This window comes from Bidens hawaiensis, unplaced genomic scaffold (genome assembly GCF_021521415.1).
Source record: "Bidens hawaiensis isolate Kalapana, Puna unplaced genomic scaffold, B.hawaiensis_p1.1 tig00020574_1, whole genome shotgun sequence".
NCBI classification, from domain to species: domain Eukaryota; kingdom Viridiplantae; phylum Streptophyta; class Magnoliopsida; order Asterales; family Asteraceae; genus Bidens; species Bidens hawaiensis.
In genome coordinates, this window is record NW_027493150.1 from 263,747 (window position 1) to 281,543 (window position 17,797).

Genomic DNA, 17,797 nt, shown 5'->3' on the forward strand with positions numbered 1-17,797 from the left:
TAAAACCAGCCAGTCTTATGGGTAACAAACAAATAGGCAGAATATAACCAGTTAAAAGTATTTTTCCATTTTCAAGGGCTTCGGAGATCTTAACGATTTCGCCACTAGCAGTCTCAACGCTTAGAGTTTTATCTAATTTTGTTAATGGTTCGTTTAGTAGACTACAAACACTATAATCTATAAAACTCAAATTGTCACCCGAATAAAAAAAAACTCTAGCATAGGTGTCGTTGACTAGAAACGTACCGGTGATGGTTTCCGGCACATCAGTGGCCCTTTTTGTGTCGAGTACAAAGACTCGAGCATTTCCTTTCTTGTTTTGGCCACTTCCACCCGCACCACCAGCAGTAGGTTTATTCTTTGGGTACTCAAAACTCAGATGGCCCATCTCCTTGCAGTTGAAGCAAGTCATCTTCTTCTTCCAACAGTTAGCAGCATCATGTCCCGTACGATTACAGGAGTCACAGACTTTAGGACACGGGGCGAAGTTGCATCGGCCCTTTGGTACCTCCTACAAGTCTTGCATGGCGTAGAGTTGTTTCGGTTTACGCCTTTGCCTCTAAAGTTGGAATTTCCACCAGTCTTTCCTTGAGCAGCCGTTGGTGTCACCTTTTTATCCTCCTCTTTATTGCGGACCATGCCGCCCATCAAATAACCGGCCAACTCCATAGCAGAGTTAGCGGTTTGAGGTAGGTGAGACCTCACCATGTCACGGATTTCCCGCGGCAATCCCCATATGTATCGAGTGACTTTGCTGGACTCAAGGTTAACCAGCTGGGGAACAAGGCGATAGTACTCGAGGAATTTGTTATTGTACTCTCGAAGGTTTGTCCCTACGACCTTATGGTTAAGGAACTTAGTTTGGATTTGACCAGTCTTGTTCATCGGACAAAACTTCGCCATCACCATGGCCTTAAACTCTTCCCACGATAAACTATACATCTTGTCTCTTCCTTTACTCATCAATAGTGCATTCCACCACTCGTGCGCTTCTCCCTTAAACATGAGAGCGGAGTATTGAATCTTCTCCTCCTCGGAACACTTACTTGTGATAACAAGAGTTTCCATCTCCTCGAGCCACCTCACGGTTGTGATGGCTCCCTTGTCACCATGGAACTCCTTCGGTCCATATTACTTAAAATCTTTGAACGTACACCCACTAACTTTCATTCTTTTAAACTTTTGCCTAATACCTTCGTCGGCATTAGACCCATGATTGCTTTCTTCATCATGGAATGGTTTAGAACGAGATTTAATGGATTTATAAGGGTGAACGGAAGGGTTAACAGTTCGGGAATGTCTAGATTGTCGAGATTGAGATCTAAACGCGGATTCTTCCCTAACCGCATCTTTAATCATCTTTTGGATTCTATTCATGTATTTCTCAGGAATTTCTTCCTCTCGCTCGTTATCAGGGCCTTTCCCCTTATCTCTCATTTCTTTTTATTTTCGAGCGTTTTCATTGTTGTTACTTTGTTCAAACATATTTTTCTTTTTCTTTATTTTAAGTCTGAAATTTCAACAATGTTTCTTTATCAAACACACATTTTATTTATTATACATAAATATATATCATAAAGATATATATTTTTCAATACACATATTTATATATATTGTTCTTCACAATATATATAACTGGTCCTATCATTACATTAGAACGCTTCATACGTTCTTTTATTCGTACTTATATTACACATAACAGACAGGTCTATTTTACACATAGTCTACATATGGCCACCATCTTCAGTTCTTCAAGAATTTCTTCACAACCTTCGATATCTTGTTGCATTTTCGAAGTATTGTTTCTCCAACTTTCTTCTTTTTCTTTTCTTCTTCATCTACCTTCTTCCTCTAGTTATCAGTTTCGTGCAATGCGCGATCCAGGTGTTCTTCATATGACTGTGGGATTATGTTGGGGTATCCATACTGCGGAGGTGGATCACGATAACCCAGAGTCACCATTTCTTAATGATTCCTCGGTTCTGGATACAGAACATAATCCATGGTGGATGAAAGGTAGAGGTAAGTCTTGGCAGCTTGATTTTGTTTGCGGATCTCATCAGCTTGCTCTTGGATTGTCGGAATCTTTCATTGAAATGGTGGGAAGCTTGACGAAGCTTGGTTCCTTAGTTTCTCAAGGTGTTGAACATACGGGTCAACGGAACCATAGCTTGGTTGATGGGAAGTGAGTGATCCTTCCATTGAACTTGACATCTCGTTGGGATTCTCAGGATGCTTTTCTTCTGATTCTTCCGATTATTCCTCAATCTCTTCCTCAGGGTCCTCTTTTTCTTCAGGATCCTCTTCTTTGGATTCCTCCTCCTATTCTGGTTCTTCTTCTTCTTCTGGTTCATCTTCCTCCATGGGTTGTGTGGTTTCATTGTTTATTGAGATCATCTGGAAAGTCTCAATGGGCATCATTATTCTCATCTTGGGTCTATGGGATGGTCCTTCATGATTGGTTGGTTGGGAGTTGACTTCATTGAAAGTGGAGCTTCCGGCATGCCACTCCTGTTGTTCAGAGAGGTATTTCATCCACTCGGAGGATGGTTGAGAGTTTGGTAGGTATCCGGCTGGATAACATTGTGGTATCTCTGAGGGTTTGTAAGTGGGAATCTCTGTTGGATGGTACATCGGTACTTCAGAGGGTTGATACATCGGTATTGTTGGTGGATGATAGCTTGAGTATCTTGGTGGCTCCATTCCTTGCTTTGGTGGACTATCGGGAACATCTATCGGATAGTGTCGACTTCCGGGGTAGTACACGGGTTTGGACAAGTCATGTTCCACATCTTGGTTGAAGTACGCCTCATAATATCCATCACTCATGTTGTCTTCGGGGTAAGGTTCGGCAATTTCGGCCTCTTTTGCCTTGCGTACAAATTCTTCGATATGAGCTTTGAACGACATCTAATATTATGGGTGGTTTAGAATGTAGAGTGGGAAAGAAAGGTTACAAGCCTATCTTATCTCTAAAACACATAATCAATTATTTTCTAAACTTGGATCGAAGCTTGGGTATTGTTTTATGATACCCAATTCGCTAAGATCGATGGCTCTGATACCAACCTGTCACACCCCCGTCTAAGGTTTAGGAGCATAACCCATAAATTGGTATCGTGATTGTAAATAAATCAGAGTTGCGTTAGTTTGCGGAAGACTTATAAACTTTAAGGATCAAAAGTGTAATATTTATATATATATATTCAAAAGACGGGATTATAACACCCGCTTAAGTTACAAAATATTTATGTGTTTAATAATTACAAACCACCATGTTTATATATTAAGTTACAAAATAAATCTGAGCCATCAGATATATCAATAACACTTCGATATTCCAAGTGCTAATCTTGTTCACCTGCAAAATGTAATAAAATACGTCAGCAACGAATGCTGGTGAACACGCTGACGCAAAATAACTTCTTTTACTTTATTATCCCTCAAGACTACGCCTTCCTCGGCCCAACGTGGCTTAGGAATAACAAAGTCAAATAACACATTATAAACTAGAGCCTCTATACTAGGTCACCTCACAAACACCGCAGCGTTCGACTTCATTAAGTACCCGTAAATATACACAACGGTCGTACTCCCTGCAGGAGAGCGTCCTACGACCAAGGGTGGTGCGATCATGCCCATACATCGCATAGTACCACCTATGTAAGGATCCAGACATATGTATACCAAAGCCTGAGGGCTAGGTTTATACTCATAGTTATAACGGTTTTAGGAACACATAGTTCCTTGTAAACAATTTTCATATAACAAGTTGACTCATTTTGAAAACAAGTTTAAAAGTTTGGGGGCGTATTCACCTTATCTCTTTAGGATCGGCTTCATTCACCGTTCAAAGATCTTTCCCTTTCTTTATCTCGCACCTATAGTACGAGTATAAATATTTGTTAGTCGGATACACGATCCGGCTTAAGACCTTTAGTCTTATATCTCAATCCTCGATTGAACCTTTAGTTCAATTCTTATTTACTTAAAAACCTCTTGTTTAAAAGTAAATTATAAACCTTTAGTTTATATTCAAAACCCGACGTTTCTTCTTCTCCAAGAAACGTAATCTTTTCTTTTATTATTTAATAATACTCTTTATTCATTAAATAATAATTTCATAACAAAGAATATAATCATATATACTTACACACATATATATGAATTCACAATATTCAATAATCATATTTTTATTCATTTATTTGTTATGTTTTCTTTTCTTTTATCGAGGTATCGGGTATAACCTTGACTTAAGGCTTAAGCCTTGAATATAATATTCAATTATATTGAATTCATTATTACGCCTAACCTTAAGTGGCGTATAGAAACTCTAGGGACTTGGGCAGCACTCCGACGCCGCTTTTCCTTTCTCGACACTCAATTCGAGGTATGCCAAATCTTCAACACCCGTTGGTATGAACTTCAAGAACCAACGCCATCTTGGTTGTATGTGGGTGGAGGGTGGTATAAACTTTCAAGGAAACGATGATACACAAACGAGATTCGAGGCACGCTTATCGAGGAAATCGTTTATATGATTTATCGGGTTTTAGTGAGAAGCTAGAGAGAGAGTGGAAAGCTGAGTTTTGGATGTGTGAAATAAACATCCCATGGCTGCTATTTATAGGCGAATTTTCGGATCCCATCGCGGTACGCTATGGGTCACTGGACTGACCTATCTCGTACCGCGATATAGGTCTATCGAGTCACACATATAGGCCTGCCACGTGTTGACACGTGGCAGTTGCCGCTCCACGTGGCGGCAGTGTTGCCACGTGGTGACACGTGGCAGCACATGGTGCCACCGTGTGCCACGTGGCACACGTGTCACAACTTGTCAGAAGCCCCATCGCGTACCGCGATGGGAGTCTCTTCTGACTCATCGCGTAGCGCGATGGGTCAGGAAAACAAAATTTTCATTTTTAACCCTCAATTTTGGAATTTGGCAATTTTAGTCCCTAGACTTTGGAAAGTTGATACTTTGAACTCGAAATTTTCATGGTGTTACAGTAGTTTATGGAATTTAGCTTAGCATAATAAAGTCTAAATTAAACAAAACAAGTAAATAAGAAAACATGGTGAAAATCTAAAGAACAAAGAATTAAAGGCGATAAAACCCGTAATCTCCAAACGTGAACGTATAATTCTTCACCGGCTATCCTCTTGCCTTCAAAATCACTACAATGCTCGAAAATATGCTCCAAGAACTCCAAAAATCGGCTGGTGGCTTTCAGGTTATTGCCAGGTTTAAGTTAAAGGTGTTTAAGTACCCAAAACAAGGCCCAACATGAAGCAAAACGAATTAAAGTCCATCCAGTACCCTTTAGGCGGCACCCCGGTCGCGCGACGCGACGTGCTCTACCAAGGGGGCCGGTCAGACCGGCTCTCTGTTCTAGCACCTTCCTGACGCGTTCCGGATCTTCGTTTCGGCTCGTTTTAGCTCATTTTTCGTTCTTTTTGATCACGAACAACTCCCGGAACCTACGACACACAAAAACGTTAGTAGTATATAAATCTTGACTAAAAACGAACAAAAACAATTAAAATATTAAATAAAATATATAAGGGAAACATAAATATTTAGCATTATATCAAGATTATTCGAGTCACATGTGAGTATGCATCAAAATAGTCTAAACCTTCCTTCTGTCTAAACCCTTTGATTACTAACCCTGCCTTGTACTTATCAATGGAACCATCTGTTTTCATCTTCTTTTTGAATATCCAACGATATCCAAGCGGTTTACAACCCGGTGGACGATCCACTAGTTCCCAAGTACGATTCTGTAAGATCGAATCAATTTCATTTTTATGGCTTCTTTCCATTGTGGTCCTTCTGAAGAGGTGATCGCCTCTCGATAGGTTTGGGGCTCACCCTCAACCAAGTAAGTAAGAAAATCAGGTTCAAAGGATTTCTAAGTCCTTTGCCTTTTTCTTCTTCTTGGCTCAACCTCCTCAGCCTCATATTGTTCTTGAGTTTCATCTTGAACAGTCTTATCAACATGTGTTGATGTACTAGCACGTGTTGTTAAACTAGCATGTGTAGATGAGCTAGCATGTGCATTTCCCAAACATGGAAACACATCTTCAAAGAATGATGCATTCCTTGATTCCATTATAGTATTTTTATCTATTTCGGGATTCTTTGATTCATGAACAAGAAACCGATATGCACTACTATGATGAGCATATCCTATAAATACATAATCTACGGTTTTGGATCCTATCTTTTGAGCCCTTTGGTGGTGGTACGGCCACTATTTCTAGGCACCCCCACACTTTCAAGTATTTATAAGATGGTTTTCTTCCCGTCCATAATTCATAAGGAGTTACATCCTTATTCTTGAAAGGTATTTTGTTCAAAAGATAATTAGCCGACAAAACGGCTTCCCCCACACCAAAGATCTTGAGTGACCGATCCGGCAGAACATGGCCTATGACAAGAATATTTTTTTTGTTTGGGGAGATAGCTCTGAAAAGACAAATTACCCATCTTTTCTTTTATCTCTGGGGAAATACGATCGGGAGGGGCTAGTTCAAAACCCTCTGTTAATATAAGAACAACCGCTACATTCAAAGCCCCTTTTACCATTAGCAAGAACTTGTTTCAGCTGCGTATCATAAGGAATTCGAACAACTGCTTCAAATACAGTATCGGGAAGTACCGCTTGCGGAACCTCAATATCCACTGGTTTATTAGCTAAATGGCAGTTGGCGCATACAATACGTCTAGTTGCTTCTCGTGGATTTTCACACTGCTGTGCAAAAATGGGATATGCATTTGAAATGGGTGTACGAGTTATTATATATATCATGAGCGATACGGAAATAGATCGAGTAATCTGTTCCTTTATCCACGAAAAATTATTTCTAGTTTGCATGGTCCAATTATTGGTCCCAAAAATTTCTACAATAAATTGGGTAGGTCACTACTAGAGTTTCCTATCCACGATTTAACCCGGAATTCAACAATAAGGCATTCATCATTTCTTTTATGGTACGATTCTTACGTTCTGCAATGCCATTAGATTGTGGGGAGTATGGTGGGGTAAGCTCATGAACAATTCCACTTTGTGCGCATAGATCTGCAAATGGTGCAACATATTCACCACATCTATCGTTTCTTACACATTTTATTTTCCTGTTTAGTTGGTTTTCTACTTCATTTTTATATAAGACAAACTTGTTTATGGCTCCATCTTTACTTTTAAGTAGGTATACATAACAATACCTGGTACAATCATCAATAAAAGTGATGAAATACTTACTTCCTCCTTTTGTGGGAACTAATTTTAGATCACATACATCAGTGTGTATCATGTCAAGGAGCTCGGTTATTCGTTCAACCGACTTAAACGATGATCTTGTTACTTTGGCTTCAACACATGTTTCACATTTTGTTTTTGAGTTGAAAGTGATAGAAGGTATGTAATTTAGTTTAGTCAAACGACGCATTGAATTATAGTTAACATGACCTAAACGACCATGCCACACATTAAAAGACTCAATCAAGTAAGCAGAAGTAGTAGCCTTTTCATTCATATTATTCTTGGTCACATCCATTACATTTAACTTAAACATGCCATTAAGAGCATATCCCTTTCCAACAAACACACCATTCTTAGTTAACACAAACTTATCACTTTCAAAGACCAAACGAAAACCAAATTTATTGAGTAACCATCCAGACACAAGATTCTTGCGCAGATCGGGAACATAAAGCACGTTGTTTAGAGTGAGCTCCTTCCCCGAAGTCCACTTCAAAATCACCTCACCTCACCTTCACCTTGATATTTGCTGTAGCCGAGTTCCCCATGTAGAGTTTTTCATCTCCTACAACCTCCTTAAACTTGCTAAAGAGGGTCTTGTCCGGGCACACATGACGAATAGCCCCGGTATCGATCCACCACCCCTTAGGGTGGTTGGACACCAAGTTTACCTCATCCATCATAGCAGTAAGATCAGTGATCATGGCTACAAGTTTCTCATCTTCATCAATCATGTTTACCCTCTCTTTTTTGGTTTTGTTGCATCGATCAACACGATGACCAAATTCTCCACAATCATAACACTTTCCCTTAAAAACTGAAAACTTTTTCTTCACACCACTCTTTCTAGGCCCAAGGTTAAACTTACCCTTTCCCTTGACATACGGTTTGTGGTTCTTGTTGCCTTTGTACCCCCTTGACGATTGACCATGTTCAACCATGTTTGCCTTTGCAGAAACTTCCACTTGAGTTCCCTTTAGTGCCACCATATTGTCCTCCTCAATTCGAAGACGAACAACTAAGTCCTCAACGGTCATCTCTTTTGCGACTAATGCCTAATGAACTTCATGGGATTCAACACAACCGGAAGATGATTACTGACAGCGAATCGAGATTGATTTCATTGATCAAGTTATGTGTATTGTTTTTACTTAAAAGCTATCAATGACCTTATATAGAAAAAAATATCTGTATGTTTTTTTAACGTGTCACCTGAAAATCATGAAAATAACATTTGGCCATATTTACCAAAATAGGCATTAAAAAAATCTATTCGACCGTTATACATATTTCAAAGACTAAGGAAATCCAATTAATACGTGATAACATTTTCACTAGAAGATGCCAAATTTGGCAAGATTGCATCTAGTGGCGCAAAAGTTTTTAAGTTATGCGTCAATATGACAAATGTCAATGTGTTATTGGTTATTAGTCTAGTCAACGTAAAAATGGTAACACTTTTGTCTAATACTGATTATATTTCTTATATAAAAGATTTTGTAATGCTCAGCAGTAAATTTCAAAGAAAAAAAATAATCATTAGCTATGTTGATAAATTCTCAGGTTCTTTTGCCTTACTCTTTTATTTATTATCTACTATATATAGTGAGAAAATTGGCGCCACAAAACCGAAATAGGTTCCAGGATTTCCTTATATATTAGATATGTGTGCAACCATAACAATTAAGTTAGTTCTGGTCCGTTGACTTTGATTATGTTGCTAAATGGTGTTTCTTTGATTTTCACCAGGTTTGATTCCTGGCAAAAATAAATATTTTCTTTCATTTTGTTTCCCCATCCGTGTCATTGTTGTTGGGCCGTCAAATTTGTCTAAAAACATGTTTTGATTAACATAAATCTAAAGTATTTATAAAACACGTTTATTATAAATCCAACTCTTGAAACATCTGAGTTTTACCAACAGAATAAATGTTGTTTTAAAATATTTTATTTGTTTATGTGTTAGTCTTTTTATATGTAAACTTGATGAATTTATTTTTTAGGTTTTAATGTTTTGGTTTTACCAGCTTTGTTTATACCATAATAAACGTAATTGATAATAACCAAATTCGCTTCGACTATGGTGCTGTTTGTTTTTGCAGACATAAACTGTCAGCAAGCTGATTTCATCTGTTTTCATGTCTGCAACTGAAGATGTGGTCTGAAGATCTGCAAGCTGAAAATATAAGACTGTTTGTTTTTATAAGCTGATACTGTCTGCATAACTGTCAAACTCAAATAGTGAAATAAACTCAAAGTACATTATTTTGCATTAATTCTTGTGCTATCTGATCTCGAAGTTGACTCATGAATTCACGGTCCGCTGCACTTCCATGTCGATCTACTTCTTCTTCACCACCATCTTGTGCATGTTCATCTCTATCTTGAAGGCGTACATTTGGGTGATCATATTCATCAAAAAGTTCATCACTTAAGCCCTCTTTCCTTATAAAATTGTGGCGGCGGACGGTGGGTAGTGGCAATGGATGGTGGTGGTGGACAGTGGGTGGTGGTAATGGACGGTTTTGGTGGGTGGTGGACGGTGGTAGTTGACGGTGATGGCGTCTGACAGTGGGTGGTGGACGGTGGTAGTTGACGGTGATGGCGTCTGACAGTGGGTGGTGGTGGTGATGAACGGTTGTGGTGGGTGGTGGACGGTGGTGATTGGTGGTGGCTGTGATGGATGGTGGTGGTGGTGGTGGTGGCGGACGATGGGTAGTGGTGGTGGATGCTGGTAGTGGCGGCGGACGGTGGGTAGTGGCGGTGGATGGTGGTGGACGGTGGCAGTGGGGGATGGTGGTGGTGGCGTACGGTGGGTGGTGGTGGCGGACGGTGGTGGGAGGAGTGGATGAGAGGGTGGCTTCAAAGGGATAAGGGTATGATTTTTTTGCGAAGATGTTTTAAGCAAGATTTCTTTGCTTTTCTTTTAAGATGAAAGAAGATAACTTAAGATCTGTTTTAAGAAAAAAAACAAACAGTCTTCAAGGGTAATGTCTGCGCGCGTGCAGACATTAGCTCCCTTGAAGATGTTTGAAGAAAAAACAAACACCCCCTATGTTGTTACACGCTCAGGTTTCAACACTCGGGTTACGCCACACAAAACCCTAGTTTATACTAAAGGGGAGTTTATTATATGTTACAAATTTTGATTTAACTTCAAAAGAAGTATCATATGAGAATGAAAAACAAAATATATTGAAAGGAAAAAGTGAAAAATAAAGGCGCATTTACCATTTTCATTTCTGTCTCAGTCTCTGTTTAGTCTTTACGCAGTCTGAGTTGATCACCGGGACCGGATCTCCGTCAAACAACCAACTTCCGGTATTAAGGTACTATCTATCTCTCACCATTACTTACTTCTTTTTTACTTTGTCTCTACATTCGACGATCCACATAACCCTCACTTTTACCAAAAACAAAGTAGAAAGAATAGGGTTTCTAAGCCACATGTTTTCGGATTTTGATTGCAATTCGATATTAGGATGCTAATCAATAGGAATGGATCGTCCTAATATACCTTTATGTTGTTCAATTCACTTGCTAGATAAACTATATGTATCCTCTACGCACCATACCAACACGTCTCGCTTCTGCCTTGTTAGGGGGATGATTAAATTTATTTATGTATAGCACGTCTGTTTGTAGGATTACCCCATCACTTTAATAATATAGAAACAATTTATGATCTATTCTATTCTTCTTTTGCCAGCAAATTGTTTCTCAACACTTAATGACTACCATTACCTTCAAATTATTATTCTCAACAACCTTAACCACTTTCTTACATTTTATCTCTCATTACTTGTACCTTTGAGACTGCATCGCTTTATCAATACTACTCTTTTGCCATGAAACTCATGTATTATCAACTTAGTTAAGACTATTAGGATACAGGTCCCATAAGCTATATCAGGCGATACGCTGATAGTATATTTGATATACTTTCCAAATAACACTCAACAAACGTTCTTCTAAGATAATTGAGATGCAATTTCCATCACAATTAAGGGTTGACTCACGGTAAATGGAAATCACCAAAGAGTTGTGAATGTAAGAGATGATTAAGTAATTTGCCCATAGATTCAAATGCAACATGTTTAAAGCCACCAACTCTTATATTGGATATAATGCCTATGTATACTTATCAAATTGACTTGTAGATGAAAATCATGCCTATGTACTTGCTCCAAAAGGATATGTTTAATATTCTGTTTGAGCTAACAAAAAGATTCAAACAATTTCGCAATATATGTTCTAAAAGTTTTGCAGCTCAAAACCTGGTGTGTAACTGATGATTTTCTTTGATACCTGGGGCCAACTTCTCATCACATTAATGTGGCTAAAAATTACCAAAACCGCATCGTAGTTTAGATTGACGAGCTTTTGCCAATCACCATATGGTTGCATTTTCATGACTCACCATGCGTTTTTGCATCATTCGAATTCTCACTGTAAATCTTGTATAGTCAACCAGATACATGACGATTAATTTTAAATCTTAACTTCCATGTTATAAGTAAAAATCAGTGGTGGCTGTTTGCATTTCTTTGACAACAGCACCAGAACATATTAAAATATCTTTTTCCATCCTGTGATTGTTTTACAAATGCCCAAAAAAAATAAAAAAAATCATTTCTAATGACAAAAGAGATAACCGATCCTTAAATCAATGTAAACCTCATAGCTGAAAGCCAATACCACAAATCCCCTTTTGATGAATCTTGTAACCTCAAATCCTTAGGCAAATGTAACACATGTATGATATATTCATCTTTGGTTCTTTTCATTTGGATTTTGATTATGTGTATCAGTCAAACCCTTAGTCTGACTAATATGTTATTCAGTGGGCTGTTTGCAGGTTGTAAAAGTTGGAGGTTAGAATTCGTATTCCAGATAATCTTAAAATGGGACGATTAAAGCTGCAACCTGGAATCAAAGCAATTGAAGAACCAGAAGAGTTTGAAAACACCATTTCTGATAGAGACATAGCTGCTTTAGGATGCATGATTAACTCTGAAATCGGTGCTGTATTAGCTGTCATGAGAAGAAATGCAAGATGGGGAGGTCGTTACATGTCGGGTGATGATCAGCTGGAGCACACCCTCATCCGATCTCTCAAAGCATTAAGAAGACAAATATTCTCAATACAGCATTCATGGCACGCTGTCAATCCAGCTGTCTATCTCCAACCATTTCTGGATGTTATTCGATCCGATGAAACAGGTGCACCGATTACAGGTGTTGCCTTATCATCACTTTACAAGATCATGACCCTTGATGTACTCGATCTAAACACTGTTAATGTTAAAGATGCCATGCATTTGGTAGTTGATGCGGTTACAAGCTGCAGGTTTGAGGTAACCGATCCCACATCTGAAGAAGTAGTCTTAATGAAGATTTTACAAGTTTTACTTGCTTGCATGAAAAGTAAAGCTTCAGTTATGTTAAGTAATCAACACGTGTGTACGATTGTGAACACGTGTTTCCGTGTAGTTCATCAAGCGGGAAATAAAGGCGAGTTGTTGCAGCGTATGGCCCGCCATACATTGCACGAAATCGTGAGGTGTATTTTTTCACATCTTCCTGATGTCGCCAAACAAGAAGTCAACGGGTTGACAGATGACAGTTCGTATATTGGTAAGCAGTTGGAAAACGGTAATGGTGGTTCTGAGTTTGACTCTAATTTTGCCACAAATGAAAATATGGTGGTTCTCGGTACTGGTAAAGATGCGGTTTCATATGATTTGAATTTAATGACGGAACCATACGGTGTACCATGCATGGTGGAAATATTTCATTTCTTATGTTCGTTGTTAAACGTGGTTGAACACATGGCGGTCGGTCAAAGGTCAAACACCGTAGCTTATGATGAAGATGTACCTCTTTTTGCTTTAGGGTTAATAAACTCAGCAATTGAGTTGGGCGGCACTGCCATACGCCGCCACCCAAGAATACTATGTTTAGTGCAAAACGAGCTTTTCCGTAACCTCATGCAATTCGGTTTATCAACAAGTCCTTTAATTCTCTCAATGATATGCAGCATTGTTTTAAACTTATACCAACATTTGCGAACTGAACTTAAACTCCAACTCGAAGCGTTCTTTTCGTGTGTGATTTTACGACTTGCACAAAGCCGATACGGAGCTTCGTATCAACAACAAGAAGTTGCAATGGAGGCACTTGTTGACTTTTGTAGACTGAAATCGTTCATGGTCGAGATGTACGCAAATCTGGATTGTGATATAACATGCAGCAACATATTTGAAGATCTCGCTAGTTTGTTATGCAAAAGTGCGTTCCCAGTTAACTGCCCGTTATCTTCAATGCATATTCTCGCTCTAGATGGTTTAATTGCTGTGATTCAAGGAATGGCTGAGAGAATCAGCAATGCACCTGTTAATTCTGAGTTAGCTCCAGTTAGCCTAGAAGAATATACGCCTTTTTGGATGGTTAAATGTGATAATTACAGTGATCCCGATAGCTGGGTCCCATTTGTACGCAGGAGAAAATATATAAAAAAGAGACTTATGATTGGAGCTGATCATTTTAACCGAGACCCGAAAAAAGGGCTCGAGTTTCTTCAAGGAACACATCTTTTACCGGTCAAACTCGACCCACAAAGTGTGGCTTGCTTTTTCAGGTACACTGCTGGTTTAGATAAGAATCTTGTTGGGGATTTTTTGGGTAATCATGATGAATTTTGTGTTCTGGTTCTTCATGAATTTGCCGGAACTTTTGATTTTCAAGATATGAATCTCGATACCGCGTTGCGTTTGTTTCTAGAAACCTTTAGGTTACCGGGAGAATCTCAAAAGATACAGCGAGTGTTGGAGGCGTTTTCTGAAAGATATTATGAGCAATCACCTCAGATTCTTGCTAACAAAGATGCTGCACTTTTATTATCTTATTCGTTAATTATGCTTAATACAGATCAGCATAATGTTCAAGTTAAGAAAAAGATGACAGAAGAGGATTTCATAAGAAATAACCGTCACATTAACGGTGGAAACGATCTGCCTCGTGAATTCTTGTCTGAGCTTTATGATTCGATTTGCAAAAACGAGATACGAACGATTCCTGATCAAAATGCTGTGTTTCCTGAAATGAATCCGAGCCGTTGGATTGACTTGATGCATAAGTCGAAGAAAACCGCACCGTTTATTTTGTCGGATTCTAGAAGTCACCTTGACCGTGATATGTTTGCTGTGATGTCTGGCCCAACGATTGCTGCTATATCTGTTGTGTTTGATCATGCTGAGATGGAAGATGTGTTTCAAACGTGTATCGATGGCTTTTTAGCGGTTGCTAAAATTTCAGCTTGTCATCATCTTGAAGATGTTTTGGATGATCTGGTGGTTTCTCTTTGCAAGTTTACCACCCTCTTGAACCCATCGTCTGCTGAAGAACCGGTTTTAGTGTTTGGTGATGACACAAAGGCTCGGATGGCAACTATAACTGTTTTCACCATTGCCAACTGGTAACTGTGATTTCCTTATATTTTCTCTATGACAAATATTTATAATAAATATCGCAAGATAGCCTATCATGTTGGTTGTGTAATGGGTGTGCATGACTCGGTTTTGGGTTAAAACCAAACCAATGACTTAAAATTCAGTTTTTGAGTTTTTGAAAAAAGTTCGGTCTTTTTGGTTTTACCATTTGGGCTCGAATATTTTGGGCTGAAAAAAATTGACCCAAAATAATGAATTTGGGCCTAAATCTTTTTATTCATTATGGTTAATCGATTATTATACATTTAGGCTAAAATATTTGGGTTACACCATTTGGGCTTGAAATTATTAGGGCCCAAGTCTTTTTTAGTGAATGATTCATTGATTATTATACACTTGGGCTAAAATAATTGAATTGATAAATTTTTTTAATTTACTAACCACTCAAAGTTAAAAATGAAAATCCATAGATTTCGGTTCATTTCGGCCCTTTCTGATTTCCGTATATGCAAACCTGAGAGCAAACCGAAAATTCGGTTTTTACAAAAACATAAAAACAAACCGTTGGTTTTTGTTTGGGTTCAGTTATTTCAGTTACAAATCGTTTTTTTCGGTTTCTTGCACACCCCCAGGTTGTGTAATGTGTCAAAATAGGTTTTTTAGTGAATTCCAACGATAACTATGTTTACAGAAAACATTGTTCTTTTTGTAGCTAACAATGCTAATTATGCCTACAAAAATCAGTTTCATTACATTACATTACACACATAAATACAAGGTTTTATGCAATAAAAAAAGACCTTGGATGAATTTCAATCCAATTGGGCCTATTAGCCATTTAGCTAAATTTGTAGATTTGACCGGTTTTGAATAAAACAACCCAAATTGACCCGTTCGTAACTAAACGGGTCGAAATACCAACCTCAAATAAATAATACTTTTGCTAAAGATATAATCATTCAATTATAATAGGTACGGTGATTTCATTCGGGCGGGGTGGAGGAATATTCTAGATTGCATCTTGAAGCTACACAAGCTCGGTCTTCTTCCGGCTCGAGTGGCTAGTGATGCAGCTGATGACTCGGAGCTTTCATCTGAACCAGGACATGGTAAACCACTAACAAACTCTTTATCCAATGCACATATGACAGCTGCCAGCACCCCTAGCCGGTCATCTGGGCTAATGGGCCGGTTCAGTCAACTGTTATCTATAGATACAGTAGAACCGAGTCTCCAACGAACCGAACAACAAGATGCTGCACATCAACGAACTCTTCAAACAATTAAAAAATGTCACATTGATAGTATTTTCACCGAAAGCAAGTTTCTTCAAGCAGATTCGTTATTACACCTTGCCCGAGCACTCACTTGGGCAGCTGGGCGGCCTCAAAAGAGTAACAGTTCATCCGAAGATGAAGACACCGCGGTTTTCTGCTTAGAGTTGTTAATTGCAATTACATTAAACAACAGGGACAGGCTTGCAATTTTGTGGCAGGGTGTTTATGAACACATAGCGAGTATCGTTCAGACAACTGCCATGCCGTGTTCGCTTGTTGAAAGGGCGGTTTTTGGACTTTTAAGAATCTGTCAACGGTTACTTCCGTACAAAGAGAATCTAGCAGATGATCTTTTAAGGTCACTTCAGTTGGTTTTGAAACTTGATGCACGTGTGGCAGATGCGTATTGCGAGCAGATAACTCAGGAAGTAAGTCGTTTAGTTAAAGCAAACGCGTCTCATATCCGTTCACAAATGGGTTGGAAGACAATCACGTCTTTGCTATCGATCACGGCGCGGTATCCGGAAGCTTCTGAGGTCGGATTCGATGCACTTTTGTTTATTATGTCGGATGGGATTAACTTTATGCCGGTTAATTTCACCACGTGCATAGACGCAGCAAGGCAGTTTGCCGAGTCACGTGTTGCACATGCTGACCGGTCGATTCGCGCACTTGACTTAATGTCGGGGTCGGTTACGTGTCTAACTCAGTGGGCCCAAGAGGCCCGAGAAGCAATGGGGGAAACCGAAGCTGCAAAAACGTGTCAAGATATAGGCGAGATGTGGTTGAGACTCGTACAAGGGTTAAGAAAAGTTTGTCTTGATCAAAGAGAAGACGTTAGGAACCACGCGCTTGCATCATTGCAAATGTGTTTGACCGGGGTTGACCAGGTCAACATCCAGAACGGGCTCTGGTTACAGTGTTTCGACATGGTGATATTCACGGTTCTTGATGACTTACTAGAAATCTCTCAAGGGCATACTCAAAAAGACTTTAGAAACATGGAGGGAACACTTGTGTTGGCTTTGAAACTACTTTCAAAAGTGTTTTTGCAATTACTTCCCGAGCTTTCGCAAGTAACTACTTTTTGTAAGCTATGGTTGGGTGTTCTTAGTCGGATGGAAAAGTATGCGAAAGCCAAAGTTAGAGGTAAGAAGAACGAGAAGCTTCAAGAATTAGTGCCCGAGATTTTGAAGAACATTTTGATTGAGATGAAAACGAAAGGTGTTTTGGTTCAAAGAAGTGCGCTTGGTGGGGACTGTTTATGGGAGCTCACCTGGCTTCATGTGAATAACATTGCGCCGTCTATTCAGTCAGAAGTGATCCCAGATGAACAAAGACAAGACGTGGGTGGTGAAAGTGAAGCAACCGGGGTGACTGTTGTATAGACTACAGAGTGATTCTTGTTTGGTTGCAACCAATGTGTTGTTTAGTGGTTGTTGACTAACTTGATTGATGACAGAATTTGAAACCAGAAGGCGGCGAGATTCCATCCATGTAAAGAATGTGTTTTACGACTTGAATGTCTAATGTTTGTCACTGAAAGTGAATGAAGTTGGTTTGTAATGTTTGGTAGGAAAGTACAATTACTGTGAGTATGAATTTTTACTAGTATAGAGGAATGAAAATTCCATACCCAAGGGTTTCATTCATCATTCTTTCATTCCCAAACGCATTATTATTTCATATGTTTGTCTAATTTTTGACAGTTATGTAACAGTTGCAGTTGCTTTGTTTCTTAGAAAACTGTTGTGGTTGGAGAGTTAAAAGAGCATGGATGATATTACTTTCACTCATG

General features: G+C 39.0%; 1 protein-coding gene across 1 annotated transcript; it reads left to right on the plus strand.

The window, feature by feature from the left end:
* Positions 1-11,902: 11,902 nt before the first annotated feature.
* On the plus strand, positions 11,903-17,405 carry LOC143561165 (ARF guanine-nucleotide exchange factor GNOM-like). The gene is made up of 2 exons (XM_077049292.1): positions 11,903-14,748; positions 15,695-17,405. Exons 1-2 carry the CDS (start codon positions 12,176-12,178, stop codon positions 17,385-17,387), a joined length of 4,266 nt encoding a protein of 1,421 aa, XP_076905407.1. The 5' UTR covers positions 11,903-12,175; the 3' UTR covers positions 17,388-17,405.
* Positions 17,406-17,797: the final 392 nt, after the last annotated feature.

Coding starts and splice junctions, on each gene's coding strand:
- LOC143561165 (XM_077049292.1), top strand. CDS start 12,176: ATGGGACGATTAAAGCTGCAACCTGGAATCAAAGCAATTGAAGAACCA. Junction 14,749..15,694: donor GTTTTCACCATTGCCAACTG/GTAACTGTGATT, acceptor CAATTATAATAG/GTACGGTGATTTCATTCGGG.